General features: G+C 35.2%; 3 protein-coding genes across 3 annotated transcripts in view; 2 read left to right on the top strand and 1 right to left on the bottom strand.

The window, feature by feature from the left end:
* The window catches only part of LOC133186354 (U1 small nuclear ribonucleoprotein A-like), a 195018-nt gene that overhangs the window by 25674 nt on the left and 155655 nt on the right, over positions 1-13689 (top strand). The gene's annotated exons all lie outside the window — the stretch shown is intronic.
* On the top strand, positions 1733-3978 carry LOC133194031 (uncharacterized). Its single transcript, XM_061329992.1, has 4 exons — positions 1733-2073; positions 2204-2580; positions 2891-3101; positions 3590-3978. Exons 1-4 carry the CDS (start codon positions 1762-1764, stop codon positions 3827-3829), a joined length of 1140 nt encoding a protein of 379 aa, XP_061185976.1. The 5' UTR covers positions 1733-1761; the 3' UTR covers positions 3830-3978.
* On the bottom strand, positions 4289-13471 carry LOC133193935 (excitatory amino acid transporter 1-like). The gene is made up of 11 exons (XM_061329881.1): positions 13303-13471; positions 11868-11942; positions 10834-10956; positions 9076-9157; positions 8722-8764; positions 7643-7751; positions 7167-7293; positions 6802-7035; positions 6334-6528; positions 6083-6217; positions 4289-5065 (listed from the first exon to the last, which is right to left on the bottom strand). Exons 1-11 carry the CDS (start codon positions 13445-13447, stop codon positions 4870-4872), a joined length of 1464 nt encoding a protein of 487 aa, XP_061185865.1. The 5' UTR covers positions 13448-13471; the 3' UTR covers positions 4289-4869.

The raw sequence follows: 13689 nt of genomic DNA, 5'->3' as shown, positions 1-13689 counted from the left end.
ACTTATCAAGAAAAAAATTCTAATTTTGGGAAATTAATGTTTCGATAACAATCTGATCTAATTTTACGACTAGTCGTAAGTTTGTCAGCGCGGGATCTTTCGAATACTTTTGCAGGAGTAAAAACTCGGTAGGTAATTTTTTGCTTTTGATATTTCAACCAGTATGTCATTTTTTTCTTTAGTAAATGTGAGCATCCCTTTGTTGTTGTGGATGTCCAGAGTGTTAACTTTTTGTTACATTTTTTTAAATCCGGGATTTTTTCAGTGCTTGACCATACTGCAACAAAAAGGGGTTGTAGGAGGGGGGGGGGGGCAGCTAGCATCTACATGAAAACGATTTTAATTTACACATTAAAACTAGAGCAAAAGATTATACCAAGAAAAACTGAACCCCTGCCACCACCACCCACCACCCCCCTGTTAAAAACTTCATATAGAAATATATGTCCATATATATGCCCAATTAAGTTACATTTGTAGGCCTATATAGAGCAACAGTAATAAATCCCATCCAAAACACCAAACAGTTACACTCAGACGGTATTAAATGCAACATTTTTTAATTAGTAGTCATCAGTAAACTGCATATTTAATATATTTAGAACCACCTGAAAACTTTGAAAGAAATTCCAAAAATTATTTGAAAGTCTCTTGTAGATTGAATCATTCGAGTAAATCAAAATGAAGGAATAAAACCTTTTTCACGACAGTGCTATATAGAGGTTAAAAATAATTACACTGTTTCATATTGTGAAATCTTTGATCTCCCTTTTGAGAACAAAAACACGCATCTCCGTGTCTTGTAGAATCATATGAAAATCATAGCTAAAGTTGGGCCATGTTATTGTTATGAATTTTAAAAGAGTTTCTTTTAAGATATTGAAGAGACATACTGGAGATATTATCTAACATGTTCATTGAAAGTCTCCCCCCCCCCCCCCCATACACACACACACTTTTTGTTGCGGTATAACCGTATAGGTAAATCAAGGGAATGTGCTAATGTATAAATTTATGAAGGTTGATAGTAAATAAAGGTAAAGTGCTAATGTAATTATAAATTTTGATTGTGAAATAAAGTTTGAAAAATACTTTTTACAACTCTCTTGTGATACTAGTATCATCATTATGATCGTTTATACCGACAAAGACCATAATCCATGGCTTTTTGATCCACAGATTAGAAAGTTCTTCCTTCCTTTTTGACTCAAGATTGATACATAAATGTATCATTTGGGTACTTAGATACTTTTAAAAGCTTGAAATGGCACCTTTTTTATATTATGAGTACGTTACTCGTTACCTGTCGCTGATTTTGACCTTTTGACACCTGATGTCCTTTTAACATGGCGGAGATTGGCAGATCAAAAGATGATCTTTATCCTATGAATACACCACTGTTGATATCGAACTCACATGTGTACGCACTTTGAAGCTAGTTTACTTACCACACTGAAACTTTCATAAAATGCATGATTCATGATGTATATAGTAAAATAGATATAAGAAATACATGCTTTTTTTTTTTTTTTTTTTTTTTTTTGCGAGTAAAAGCAATGTATCTATAGTCAGATAAGAAGCATTTTTAAAAAAAATTATTTTCATTAACTTATGTCAGAGAAACAGTCTAACTAATGTGTCGTAAACTTTTTATATGTGTCTTAGGTCGATGGTCATTCATTAAAATGATTTAATTGTATCTTATAATAAACAACAGAAAAAAATCAAGACATTGGAGCATACGGCTAAAAGAGTTGGAAAATGTCCTCTAACACATCAGGCCAAAGTATCAAGTTTAGTGTGGAGTTCCGAGACACAGTTTACAGATTAAACCCGGACTATTTGTCTTGTAAGCACAAAGTCTTGTTCGAAGTCAACGCAACAGATACCCTCAGGGACCAAGGCAGCGAAATTCACTTCTATCACTCTACCGACTTTGCGGATGGCAGGAAATCATTATCGGATATCACCAAGTCCGAAAGTCCCTCCAAGACTGTGTCAAATATTGAGGAAGCTTTCTCTGATACTGCAATAAGAACTTTCCACAGTAAATACCTTTCAAACGACCGCAAGGTGTGCTGCATTTTTTTCTTCTCTTGTATTTTGTACCATATGATAATTGTCATTTCCAAAGAAAACAAGAAAATTTTTACATGGCAACAATGTTTCTTTAACTTTACATGAAGTCCTTTTCTTGCTTCAGGGGCTTAGAGGCTGGGAAGTTTGTTTAAGACCACATTCCGCACAGTCTTACCATTTTCGAAGACAGAGGTCGGATCATACAAGAGATCTTCAGCGAAGCAGAAGTCTTTCCGCCAAAATAAATACGACCAGACGTGAAAAGCTTAAAGTCTCCAAAATTTCCATCCATTCCCCTGGATCATGCAGTAGTCGTCCTATCCATCGAGATTCCATAGAAAGCACTAGCAAAAAAGACGACAGACACACACATTCTTCATCCTCCAGTTTGATGGGCGGGAACTACTATTGTACGCCGGGTTATGTTACGACTATTCCAAAGCCTATTTCGTACAAGTTTAAACACTTTGAGTACACCGATAACTACATCGAACAATACAGGTAAGAAATATTAGGATATTAACTAGTAAACTATCAAAAGCACAAACATATCAAAGTCCTTGAGCAAGTTGGTAATATATTTTGGGAAAAATACATGTACAGCGTATTTGTTTTGTTGATAAGGCTGCAATCGTCTAATGAAAATTATTATTGTTTTTTCAAGTTACATATATTTGTCGAATTTCAATATGTTCAAAAACGTGAACTATGACCAGGATGCAAATGCAGTGAAAAATTAAAAATGTTTCAAGTATAAAAGTATACAGGTATGATCTACAAGCTTATAAGTTGGCTTTTATTGTAAATGCAGGAATGAATACACATATCCACGCCTTGTGGAACCCACTAAGCCACCCTCATCAGGATCTTGTAATTGCGAAGTTAAAGGCCAGGTCAATCCAGGCAAACAGCCTGTGTTTCGATGGGTGGAGCCATGCCTAGTGAAGACATGTTCTAGACACCAACAGGAGGGCCATAGTTCTAGTGGACTCACCATCAATAGCATTAGTACATCCAGTCAGGTAAAAATAAGACAGGGCGGTCATGCACATGTACAGCGTAAATCTAAGGGAAAGTTCCACAACATTTAATGAAGGAGAAATGGTACTGGTATCCGATTTACAAAGTTAGAGTACAGTGCAATAATATTTGATGTTACACTTCAAAAATTAATGACGTTCATAATCCAGAAGTGTTAAGTTTGTTTTTTAAAGTGCTCTCTCTTCCCAAGGAAGCACGACCTTATTCATCCCTAATAATTTGCTCCAGAAATGGAAAAGACTATTATTCCTTTATAGATTTGTCAAGTTGAAATGTCTTTTTTGTTTAATTTTGCCTCACAAGCTATAGTATAATTGTTTGTATTGTACTTATAAAATGCATTTCTTTTGGAAAATCATAAAAGTTCAAGCAACATTTTAAACAAGTGAGCAGAGGGTTTATGAACCTTAAAACTCTTCGTTTTAATTGTTTATGTCACCTGTGAATTATTGTTGTGGACCCCTTGCAGGGACCAGACCGCTCTCGACAGACACCTCACCATCTTCTTGATCATAACGGGGTTTTGAAAACGGAGTTCTACAATAACCCACTTGTAATAGACAACACCAAACTGGACCGGAACAAGACGTCATCTCTGAGCCGGAATAGACCGTGTATCTTGTCTACCGTCAGACCCGTCATCCACCCTAACTCCTCCGTGACCCTACCCGTCAAAAGACCCACGTATCAACCACAGTCCAACAAATAATGTGTATTTGTCAGAGACATAAATGACTTGTCGGTGTTTGTACAGTTTTTTTATTTAATTCATTGTAAAATGTTTTTAAAAATGATGGACTTTTAAGGTATTTGTAGGAATTCTTTTGAAAGCTAATAACGATTGCAATAAAGCATTTGACCCTCTTTGCAGAAGGTATTGTCTTCCCATAAATTTTTGTTAAAATAGAAAATTTGTTGAAATTATTCAGGGTAAAAAGTTTTTATCGTGGTGATATGAAATTCTGTTAAATTGCAAACAAGTCAGAGGTAACTTATTTGGTTGAACACCAGACAAGATCTTGAGTTATTTTATAATGTAAACCTCACTAGGCGAAATGGATAATCGTAGCGCGGTTGAACATCTGAAAAGATTTTTTTTTCGCTATTACATGTACATGTTCATACATAACCAATTAAACGAACAGTTAAGTTGTTTCAACTTCTTATTTATTGTTCAACAAAAGACAGATCTTTTTATAGGACAGTATATAACTACTACTAAGGTAATAGATGATATTTGTCAAGTTGCATTCACTAACACATCTACTTTTTACACTTATACAAAGGATTATACCGACATCAAAATGACTCATTTCTTAAGTGTCTGAATAGAGTACGTAAAGATTTAGGGAGAAAATTAACGAAATGATCACAATCGATTTGGAAATACAGTACTAGTATATTTTCACATTTCATAAACCCATTCATTAAATCAGTAATATCCGACATTTAAAAAAATATGCCAGGATTCATTCCATCTATGAAAGAAAAAATTTATTCTTTAGTCAATGGATGAAATTATGTAAACATTTTCTCGCTGCAGACACTCCTCAAACGTAGGATCACACGTACACGAATCGAAGGTTTTGATATACTTTCAAAGGTGAATTCTTTGAGAGAAAAAAATTGAGACAATGTAGATTACATGATTGCTGAAATTTCAAGAGGTATGTTATTTAAAGCCATTGGACCTTAGACTAAACAGTATATTAACATGCATAGATAGTAACATTTCTCTCAAAACAAAATTTAAAGGTGACATTGTTGGTCGGTTCTTTCTACATTCTCGGATTCGTTTTCTTGCGGAACAAAAATGTTGTCACTCTTTTCATCCAGAACATCGTCTTTTTCCTCTGAAGATGGTAGCGATGCTTTACATTTTTCATACGTGACGACGACACCCAATGTTTGTATGTAGTAATTGACCACTGATCGAAATCTGTCACTACAAAACATACAATATCAAAGAAGATGGGTGAACAAGGCGGGCGAAGTGCCTATAGTGCGACAAACATGAAGTGAAAAATAAAATCTCAATTATATAAAAATTTTCTTTGATATTTCATCTAACATTAAAGTATATTTTATGCTAAATCTCTACAATTTACAAAAATCTCACAAAGACTGAAATTATTTGCCTAAGAAATAGCATACACACACTAAAGAGGACAAAAAGGATCATTTTCTCATACTTTAACAAAATTTTTCGATATGAGTGGGTCTTCGCTCCATTTTTTTGAAAGTTGATCCTAAAAGTTTGCATAAAAATATACATTTTTTGGTTTACAAAAACATGGAGCAAAGACCCACTATACCTTAAAAGTACACTTTTATGACAAAGTATTCGCATCTTTCCGAGAAATACTTGAAGTCCATTAAGTCAAAGGTCATATCACAAACATGATTTAAATGCCACTTTTCGTCAGGAGCTGCGTGGCGTAGTGGTTAGCGTGTTAGTCTCAAAACAATATGATACCCCGGCTTTTTATTGATAGGGGTTCGAATCCCACGAATACCATTTTATTTTTTAAATAAAAGAATAATTTTTTCCGTGATTTTTTTTCTCAGAAAAGTTTTGTTGATCATAATTTCATAAATTTCAATAATGAGAACTTTATTTTAAATACTTAATTCACAAATTGAATATGATTTTATTAATATCTGAAGTTATAGGCATTCTGCACGCCTTGTTCACCCATCTTCTTTGTGAATCATTTTTTTTTTCATGAAATATGAAGATAACGAACAGTATTCAATCTCAAAAGTCCAATGAAACGATGCAAATTTGGAGCAGAGCAAACACGGACCTCAAAAGTTAGAGGTGGGATCAGGTGCCATGGAGGAGTGAGCATCCCTTGGCGACAGGTCACACCCGTCGTATGCTCCTTGTCACGGACCTTGTTTTTTAATAAACAGTGATGCAATGTAGCAAAATTAAGTATGATTAAGGCAAAATGCTTACAGAAACCATTCCAAAGCAAAAAGAAGGGAAGCGGCTTCGGCAGGGATGTTGAGGGCCGTCAGTAAAATGATGACGGTGATTAGACTGGCCCCCGTCACAGAAGGAACTGCCAGCGTTGAGAAGGTGGTCAAAATGCTGTAATAGATCATTCTTGCAGTAATCTTGCTTACATTCAGTTTGAAGTTTGAAGGAAAAAACCCCAACCCCATAATAAGCAAAGTAATCACATCTAAAATAAGCAAAGTATCTACCAAACTATGACAATTTTAGCAAAGTCCACTTCAACGTTGACCAGCTGTGCCACAAACAAGCAGGACACTGTAATGTACATGGAACTTCCACATCGGCCCAGGGCGGCGGAAAGAGGAACTACAAAACGGGTCACCCTTTTGTCTAGGCCATTCCCTTTCTCCAGACACTCAAAGGATTCAGGTATGGCGATGGCACTGAAAAAAAATACCCAGTATCTTGTTTTCATTTTTTATTCACACTCTGATAAGAAAGATAAATATCACCGAGATAAAATACAATGACAATTATTTCCTTATAGAACTGTCAACATGAAATGCCATTTCTATCAATTTTTTCCCCACAGGGTATGGTAAAATTGTGTGCATTTTTGTAATTTGGATTTCTTATGGAAAATAATTTGCGTCAGAGCATAATATCACATGAGAGAACAAAGGGTAGAGGAACCTTAACTTTAATTGACAACTCACGTGCTAGAGGTAGCAAACACTATCATGGTGGGTTGGAGAATAGAAAACCAGAATCTGAATGGGTTTTTCCGACACACGATAAAGTAAGTGATTGGTTGAATGATAAATCCACACAGAAGAAGTCCTGTCATCACTGTGCCGAAGTACACACCTAACTTCCGCAAGTCCTCCTCTAGATTCTGGGATCCAGCTATGGTCCTTGCCACTAAGCTCAGTACCCCAACAGGAGTGGACCTATACATGTTGTGTTATGATATAATTAGGAAAGTTTTCTTGTGAAAAACTCGGAAAAATCTTTATAAATAAAATTCACACAAGAATTTTTTAGCTTTGTTTAAAGACATAAAATACTAGAAAAAACTGACCAAATTAACCAGCGAAGAATCCTGAGGATGACCTCAGTGGCAGAGCTGAAGAACAGTTTAAAGGGAAGGCCTACGTCCTTCATATGACTGGTTGCGAGTCCGAACACCGCACTTACAATGACCAAACCTGTAGAAGTCAGGTATGTATACATATACTTAAACTTTAAAGTTAAATTGTCATTACGCAGCAGGTCCATAGAAAGCAATTCTGTTGGGGAGAGAGGGGAAAAGCAACCCAAGAGGAAATTTGGCCAAAAAAGGTCATTGGAGGCACGTCCGGAAATACTACTAAGCTTTTTTCAATTGTGTAGTATAAATATTGGCCAAGTTTTTAAAGGGGGCTTCTTTGTAAAATGTATACACTACCACAAAATCCCCCTCTCCCTCCATTCATTCGGGCCTGAATCAACAATTCTGTATTGTTTAGAATTTGAACTGTTTTGTATAAGTACCAATGAATAGCCAGAATGTCTTACCTAGTATGTTGGAGCTAGGTGCGGATCCAACACTCTTCGAGACTATCGTAATTGACACATTAGGATTTTTATTTGATGGAACCATTTCGTCATGATACTTGGTTTGTGCCTATTTTAAAAATAAAAAGATTAAAAGGAATCGAAGTTGCAGAAAGACAAGAACATGGGAACGGATCCAGGAGGGAAGGGTGTGGTGACCAGGCACCTCAAGAGCTACCAATTCAACCAGATAAGATTGTATGTTTAAACAAGATGTGTTTGTGAAACACTGATGCCCCCGTATGGCAACTTATAGCACAGGTTAAACTTTCTCAAATGCAAATCAAATATGTTGGTACCCAAAGTAAGGTCTTGTCTCTAGGAATAAACCTGTAAAATATGAAAGCCGTAGTAGCAATCATTAAATAGATATGGAAAAGATTAAAGTTTTTTCAAAAGTATGTCAAACATCAAGGTCAAGTAGTCAAAATTAATGGTGCCCGAGGAAAGGCCTATTCCCAAGAAATACACAGGTGAAATATGAAAGCCGAAGCACCAATCGTTCAAAAGTTATGGCCAAGGTTAAAATTTTTCAAAAGTAGGTCAAACGTCAAGGTCAAAAGGTCAAAGTTGTTGGTATCCAAAGGAAGGTCTTGTCACAAGGATTACAAATGTGAAGTATGAAAGCCCTAGCACCAACCGTTCAAAAGTTATGGCCAAGGTTAAAGTTTTTCAAAAGTAGGTCAAACTCCAAGGTCAAAGTTGTTGGTATCCAAAGGAAGGTCTTGTTACAAGAATTACACATGTGGAGTATGAAAGCCCTAGCACCAATTGTTCAAAAGTTATGGCCAAGGTTAAAGTTTGGTAAAATTTTGCAAAACTGGGTCAAACTCCAAGGTCAAGGTCAAAAGGTCAAATATGGTGGTACCCAAAGAAAGGTTTTGTCACAAGGAATAACATGTGAAATATGAAAGCCATAGCTCTAACCAATCAAAAGTTATGGGTAAGGTTATAGTTTTTGCGGACAAACAGACAGACGGACGGACAGGGCAAAAACTATATGCCCCCGAATCTTCGATACGGGGCATAAAAAAACTTACTTGTTCAAATGTTGCCGAAACCAAATTCGCAGGAACCAAATTTCTATAACGGAAATATGCATTAGAAAAGCAACATTAAATATCACTTTTTAAGGTTTAATTGACATAAGTATGTAAGCTTGTATAATAATACATTTTCTTTGAAAATATTGAGTCCTTAGAAAATATAGAAACAACCAACTAGAAGTCATGACATTATTAATCCAGTTCCTTCATAAAGTGTTTCAAATGTTTACCGTTCAAAATTATTCAAAAGTTGAACTATAGACAAGAAATCACATAACACATTCTTTAATTACATTTCATCCTGATTCGTTTCTTATTCAGTTCGTAAACATAGTTTTTAAAAATTACCTTAATAAATCTGCAAATATATCTTGTGTTTCCAGATTTGTGGTCAAATTATATTGGCTTTTTGCGTCTGCAACGCCCTCACCTGTTGGAGAATTAAAATTCGTTTTGCTAAAACTGAAAATCAAAATCAAATACCCAAAATTGAATACCATGTGTTGTTTTCTCCATCCATTGTCCAGGGCCTAGTATCGTTTCTAAAGTAAGCATTAAGTACAAAATCCATTAGAGATGTAATTTACAATAGTGGCTTTTGTGGACAAATTTTCTTCTACGAATGATACAAATGAAGCACTATAGAAAGCCACTTATGACATGTAATAGCATAAGTGGATGACTTCCCATCCATGAATGATATATTTTTTTATCATAAGAATAAAAACTTTAAAAGTATATCATTAGTGGATGACGCTGTTCTCCATATATAAAATAATATTTTCATCGTTAGTAGATGTATCATAAGTGGTTAACATGTCGGTTATTAATGAAACAATGATATAATTAATGGATACAAGGTCATTTGCTAATGCTGCATATATAATATCATAGTAGTGAGTTTTATATCATTTATGGTTATTAATTTATAAACCACTTATGCCACAAAGTTTGCTGACTGTACGCACTCTTTGATAAATCAAAAGGGATAGCATGCAATTACTTATGAAAAAAAATGAACAAATAAAATGAAACTAAAGGGTGAAAGATTAACCAATACCCCCTCCCCGCGTATCGCGGTTCCAGGAAAATTTTTCCCGGGGGGGGGGGGGATTCCATTGAAAAACTCTGCAAATTCTATAATGTAACAGCCCCCCCCCCCCCCCAATAAAAAATCCAAACCCAGAAATTTGTTGACAAGAACAAAAAAAAACTATAACTCCTTTCCCAAACCTAAAGACTTGTTCTGTGTGTGTGGGAGGGGGGGGGGTCCTTCGCTTCTTCAACCTCGTGTGTATGACTCTTCCTAGTAACTTAAGGGGGTCCGCGTTTTCTAGGGGATTCAAGGTCATTATTTTTAAATTTCATTTAATAACTCCGCAAATTCCGGAAAGGGGTCTGAAGGATTTTAATGATATAAATATTATGAAGCATTTGTGAGACACTGCATCAGTTTATACAAAGCAGGCGTCTGAGAAGAAGAGCAACATTGCATTATTTCTTATTATTTGAACTTTTATTAAGGTGATTTTCTTTATTGAACTGCTTTTTATTATTTTGTTTTCAAAATTTATTAAATTTGATACTTCAAGAAATCATATATCTTTTATCCCCAATACATTACGATCGATAGCTTCCCAATATCGCGGTACGTATTGCGATACATGATACATCTCATTACATCACGGTATATCGTTACACCCCTAAACCACAATATCGTAACACAATGCAAACATATCCACTAATGTACCGTATATCCGATTTTTTTTCGCGCGTTGCAAATTTGGCAAAAAATGTTAGATTTTTACATTTTTTTTTTATTTTTCGTAAGTTATTTTTTGCGATTTTAATTTTTTTTTAAGGGTAATGTTTTTTATGACATACAATAACAGGCATAATTTCTTTGTGTTTTATTTTTTGCAAATTAAACATGATCGCAAAAAAAATGCGAAAACTAGATCATCGTGAAAAAAAACCCCGGATATACGTATATAAATAAATCAATTTAAAATATGCAAGAAAAAAATCCCTCTTTGCCCTCTGTGTTAAATGCTAGGCAATATTTCTATATCGAAATCCACCGAATAATACCACTACGATGTTTACCTGGTTTGATGGCAACCACAAGGATACTTCCTATAATCGTGGGCATCATATTGGTGATCATTATGTAAAGGAAGCACACAGCGCTTACTTTGCCGTTGGATTTTGGATCCATAGAAGCTGTTCCTGTAATGTATGAAGCAAAAGGCCCATTGACCACAACGCGCACCTGTATCAGTATTTTTCCGAACGCTTTTTAAGGCAATTTCTAAAGAATTTCTCTTTGAGTTAATCATAATTTGGAAGATTTTTAACTTTGATTCTGAAGTCGCACATCATTGGAGAATTGTAGCCTTGTTGTTTTTGAAGAATATTCGTGTCATTCCTTTGCTATATACATGCATGTTAATTCGAAAAATTGCAGATTTGTTATTCTTCAGATTCTAAAAGAACTTTTAAATGATTTGGAGCCACATCGTGGCCGAATCTTCGCTACACAAGTATACTCGTAGAATTATCCTTCGTATTTGAAACAATATAATTCTTCTTAAATTATTTCTATACGACAATGATCACCCCATTCTCCATCTGTCTTGCTTGGCCCTTCATTTAACAAATGAAAAATTTTCTTAACTATAAAGGTAATGAAGAAAAAATAGGATGGGAGTGTATAAAAATATTTATTTTACACATTGCATAGATGAAATTTAAATTTTGATCAGAAAAGTTCAATGCAGCTTTTGTCTCAATGAGATCGTAAGCTATATATGGTCACTCGCTTCCTCCGTCGCCTTTAGAGCTAGAGTGACAGAACGAGGGAGCAACAGCGCAGGTGTGACTCCATTCTCATTACCTTACCCTCAGATCCTCACTATCTCGCCCTTGCAACATCCACGTGCTATTTTTAACTCCGATGCGCTGTCACCTTTTCTTGATCACTTTCCCCCTCGATCCCTTGTGTTGTCACCCTCCCTCCTTCACCTTATCATAGATCGTGAATGGCGAGTAGCCATTTAGATTCACCAAATAATCTAACAATAACAATATTTTTATCCACTGAAGTACATGTAGTTCATTAATTAATGTAAATACATCACCTGTTATCACAGAGGAAACAATAAGAGGTACAATCATAGATCTCAGCATCCGGAGATAGAGTTCTCCAGCCATTCCTACAGAAAATACATAAGATAAAAACAGTAGAACCAAGTAGACTTTTTTTTATTTCGTGTATTTCAAGAATTACCCCTCCCCCCGGGGGTGGGGGTGGGTGGTTGAGGTGGATTCACAAATAAACTAGTATATGAATTTAATAACTTCTTGGGCGGACCCCTTGACACCCCCTTCCCCATCCCCGGTTGGATCCACTACTGTATACACCCTGTCGATTTTTCATGGCGTTAAACTTATTGTGGATGTAAATGATTACATCAATATAAGCAGATATTCGCTTTAAGCGTCTTCTTTATAAACTTGTTTTATTGTACATTGACGGCACAGGGGGCGGTAACATATGTGTGTGATTCAAAGGGATCACGATTTAAATAGCAAATCACGTGTTACCGGCCTCTGTGATTCGCAGTTTAAAGCATTCTTCATGATGAGGTCAAAAGGCAAGCTAAAGGTCACTATGTCAGTTAAGGGGCCAGCGGAGGCTTGAATATAGTAGTATCTAAACACTTCACAACCTCAATGTGTCAGATATTTAGATATTTTTCTAATAAATTTCTCTATGGTTTGACACCCCACCCCCTCATTTTATTTTTAAACTAACTTTGCCACTGCCAGTATTTTTAATTTATTCATCTTTTCTAAAATGCCCTGAGACAGCAATATTATATATGTTTAATAGCAAATTTTTGCTTATTATTGTTCAAACGTGCAGACATATGGCAAACAAGGAATGGTTATCTTTGCAGACAACACGCACGTTATTCGAAACTTGACACAAGTTTTTATGTGCATAGAACAATTAAATATGCCTCGTTTTTAAAGTGATATATATAAATGTATTGTATTAATTCCCCTTTTCCCACCCATTAAAATAAATATCTACGGGTGGTTTTTTCCCCTTTTCAATAAGCTCAGATCAACATGACCTTATCTATATGATGAGGTCATGTTGATCTCTTATAGAATCACGTTTACTTTAATTTTTTTTAATAAGCCCGATTCAGGTGTTTTTTACCCAGAGCACGATTCGGGATTTTTTTTTCAAAACTTTGAATTGTATTTTTCCTTTTGCGTTAATAAGTTTTCATAACTGATATCAATAACATTAAAATGGGGGGGAAAAAAACAACAACAATAAATAAATGTAATTATACTTTTAGTGTGCATTCAAAAATTGAGAATCTTGTGTTTAGAAAATTGAATTTGTAAAAATAAACAAATCCCTTTTTTAGATAACGTATTGAAATACATGTATCACCGAAACGATGCTTCTATAAATTCATGCAAATAAGATTGTTTAAAAAAAGACCGAGTATACATACATGTCATATAAATGCACATAATTTTTAGGATAATCACCTATCCACATGAGAGCGTCAGATGACGGATTGAATTCTCGGGCCACAAATCCTGCACCAAAGCCAAGACTAACGCCAATCATGGTCAAGATCACCAGTAGGTTGGACTTCACTATACTTACACATTTCATCTTTGCTTCTGCCATGTTAAATACCGACCGACTCCAACCTTCTTATTTTAACGAGGTCGTCGTCTGCTTTAAGAAAACAAGAATCAGGGAGCGCTGAACTACTGAAAAAAATCCTCAGTGTTTTTACATGAATTCTTGAAACTATAAACATATATATACATGCAAGGCATGGAATTTGATATAAAGTTTATTTTATTGTGGTCCAGAAAACACACAATCTTCACGCAGAAAACACGCAATACTTCAATCAACAGAGA

The sequence above is a fragment of the Saccostrea echinata genome, unplaced genomic scaffold (assembly GCF_033153115.1).
Source record: "Saccostrea echinata isolate AGI-Se365-2 ecotype Australia unplaced genomic scaffold, CSIRO_AGI_Sech_v1 ptg000001l, whole genome shotgun sequence".
Classification (NCBI taxonomy): Eukaryota; Metazoa; Mollusca; class Bivalvia; order Ostreida; family Ostreidae; genus Saccostrea; species Saccostrea echinata.
Note: the sequence above shows the minus strand (reverse complement) of the source record. Positions and strands in the feature narration are given on the sequence as shown.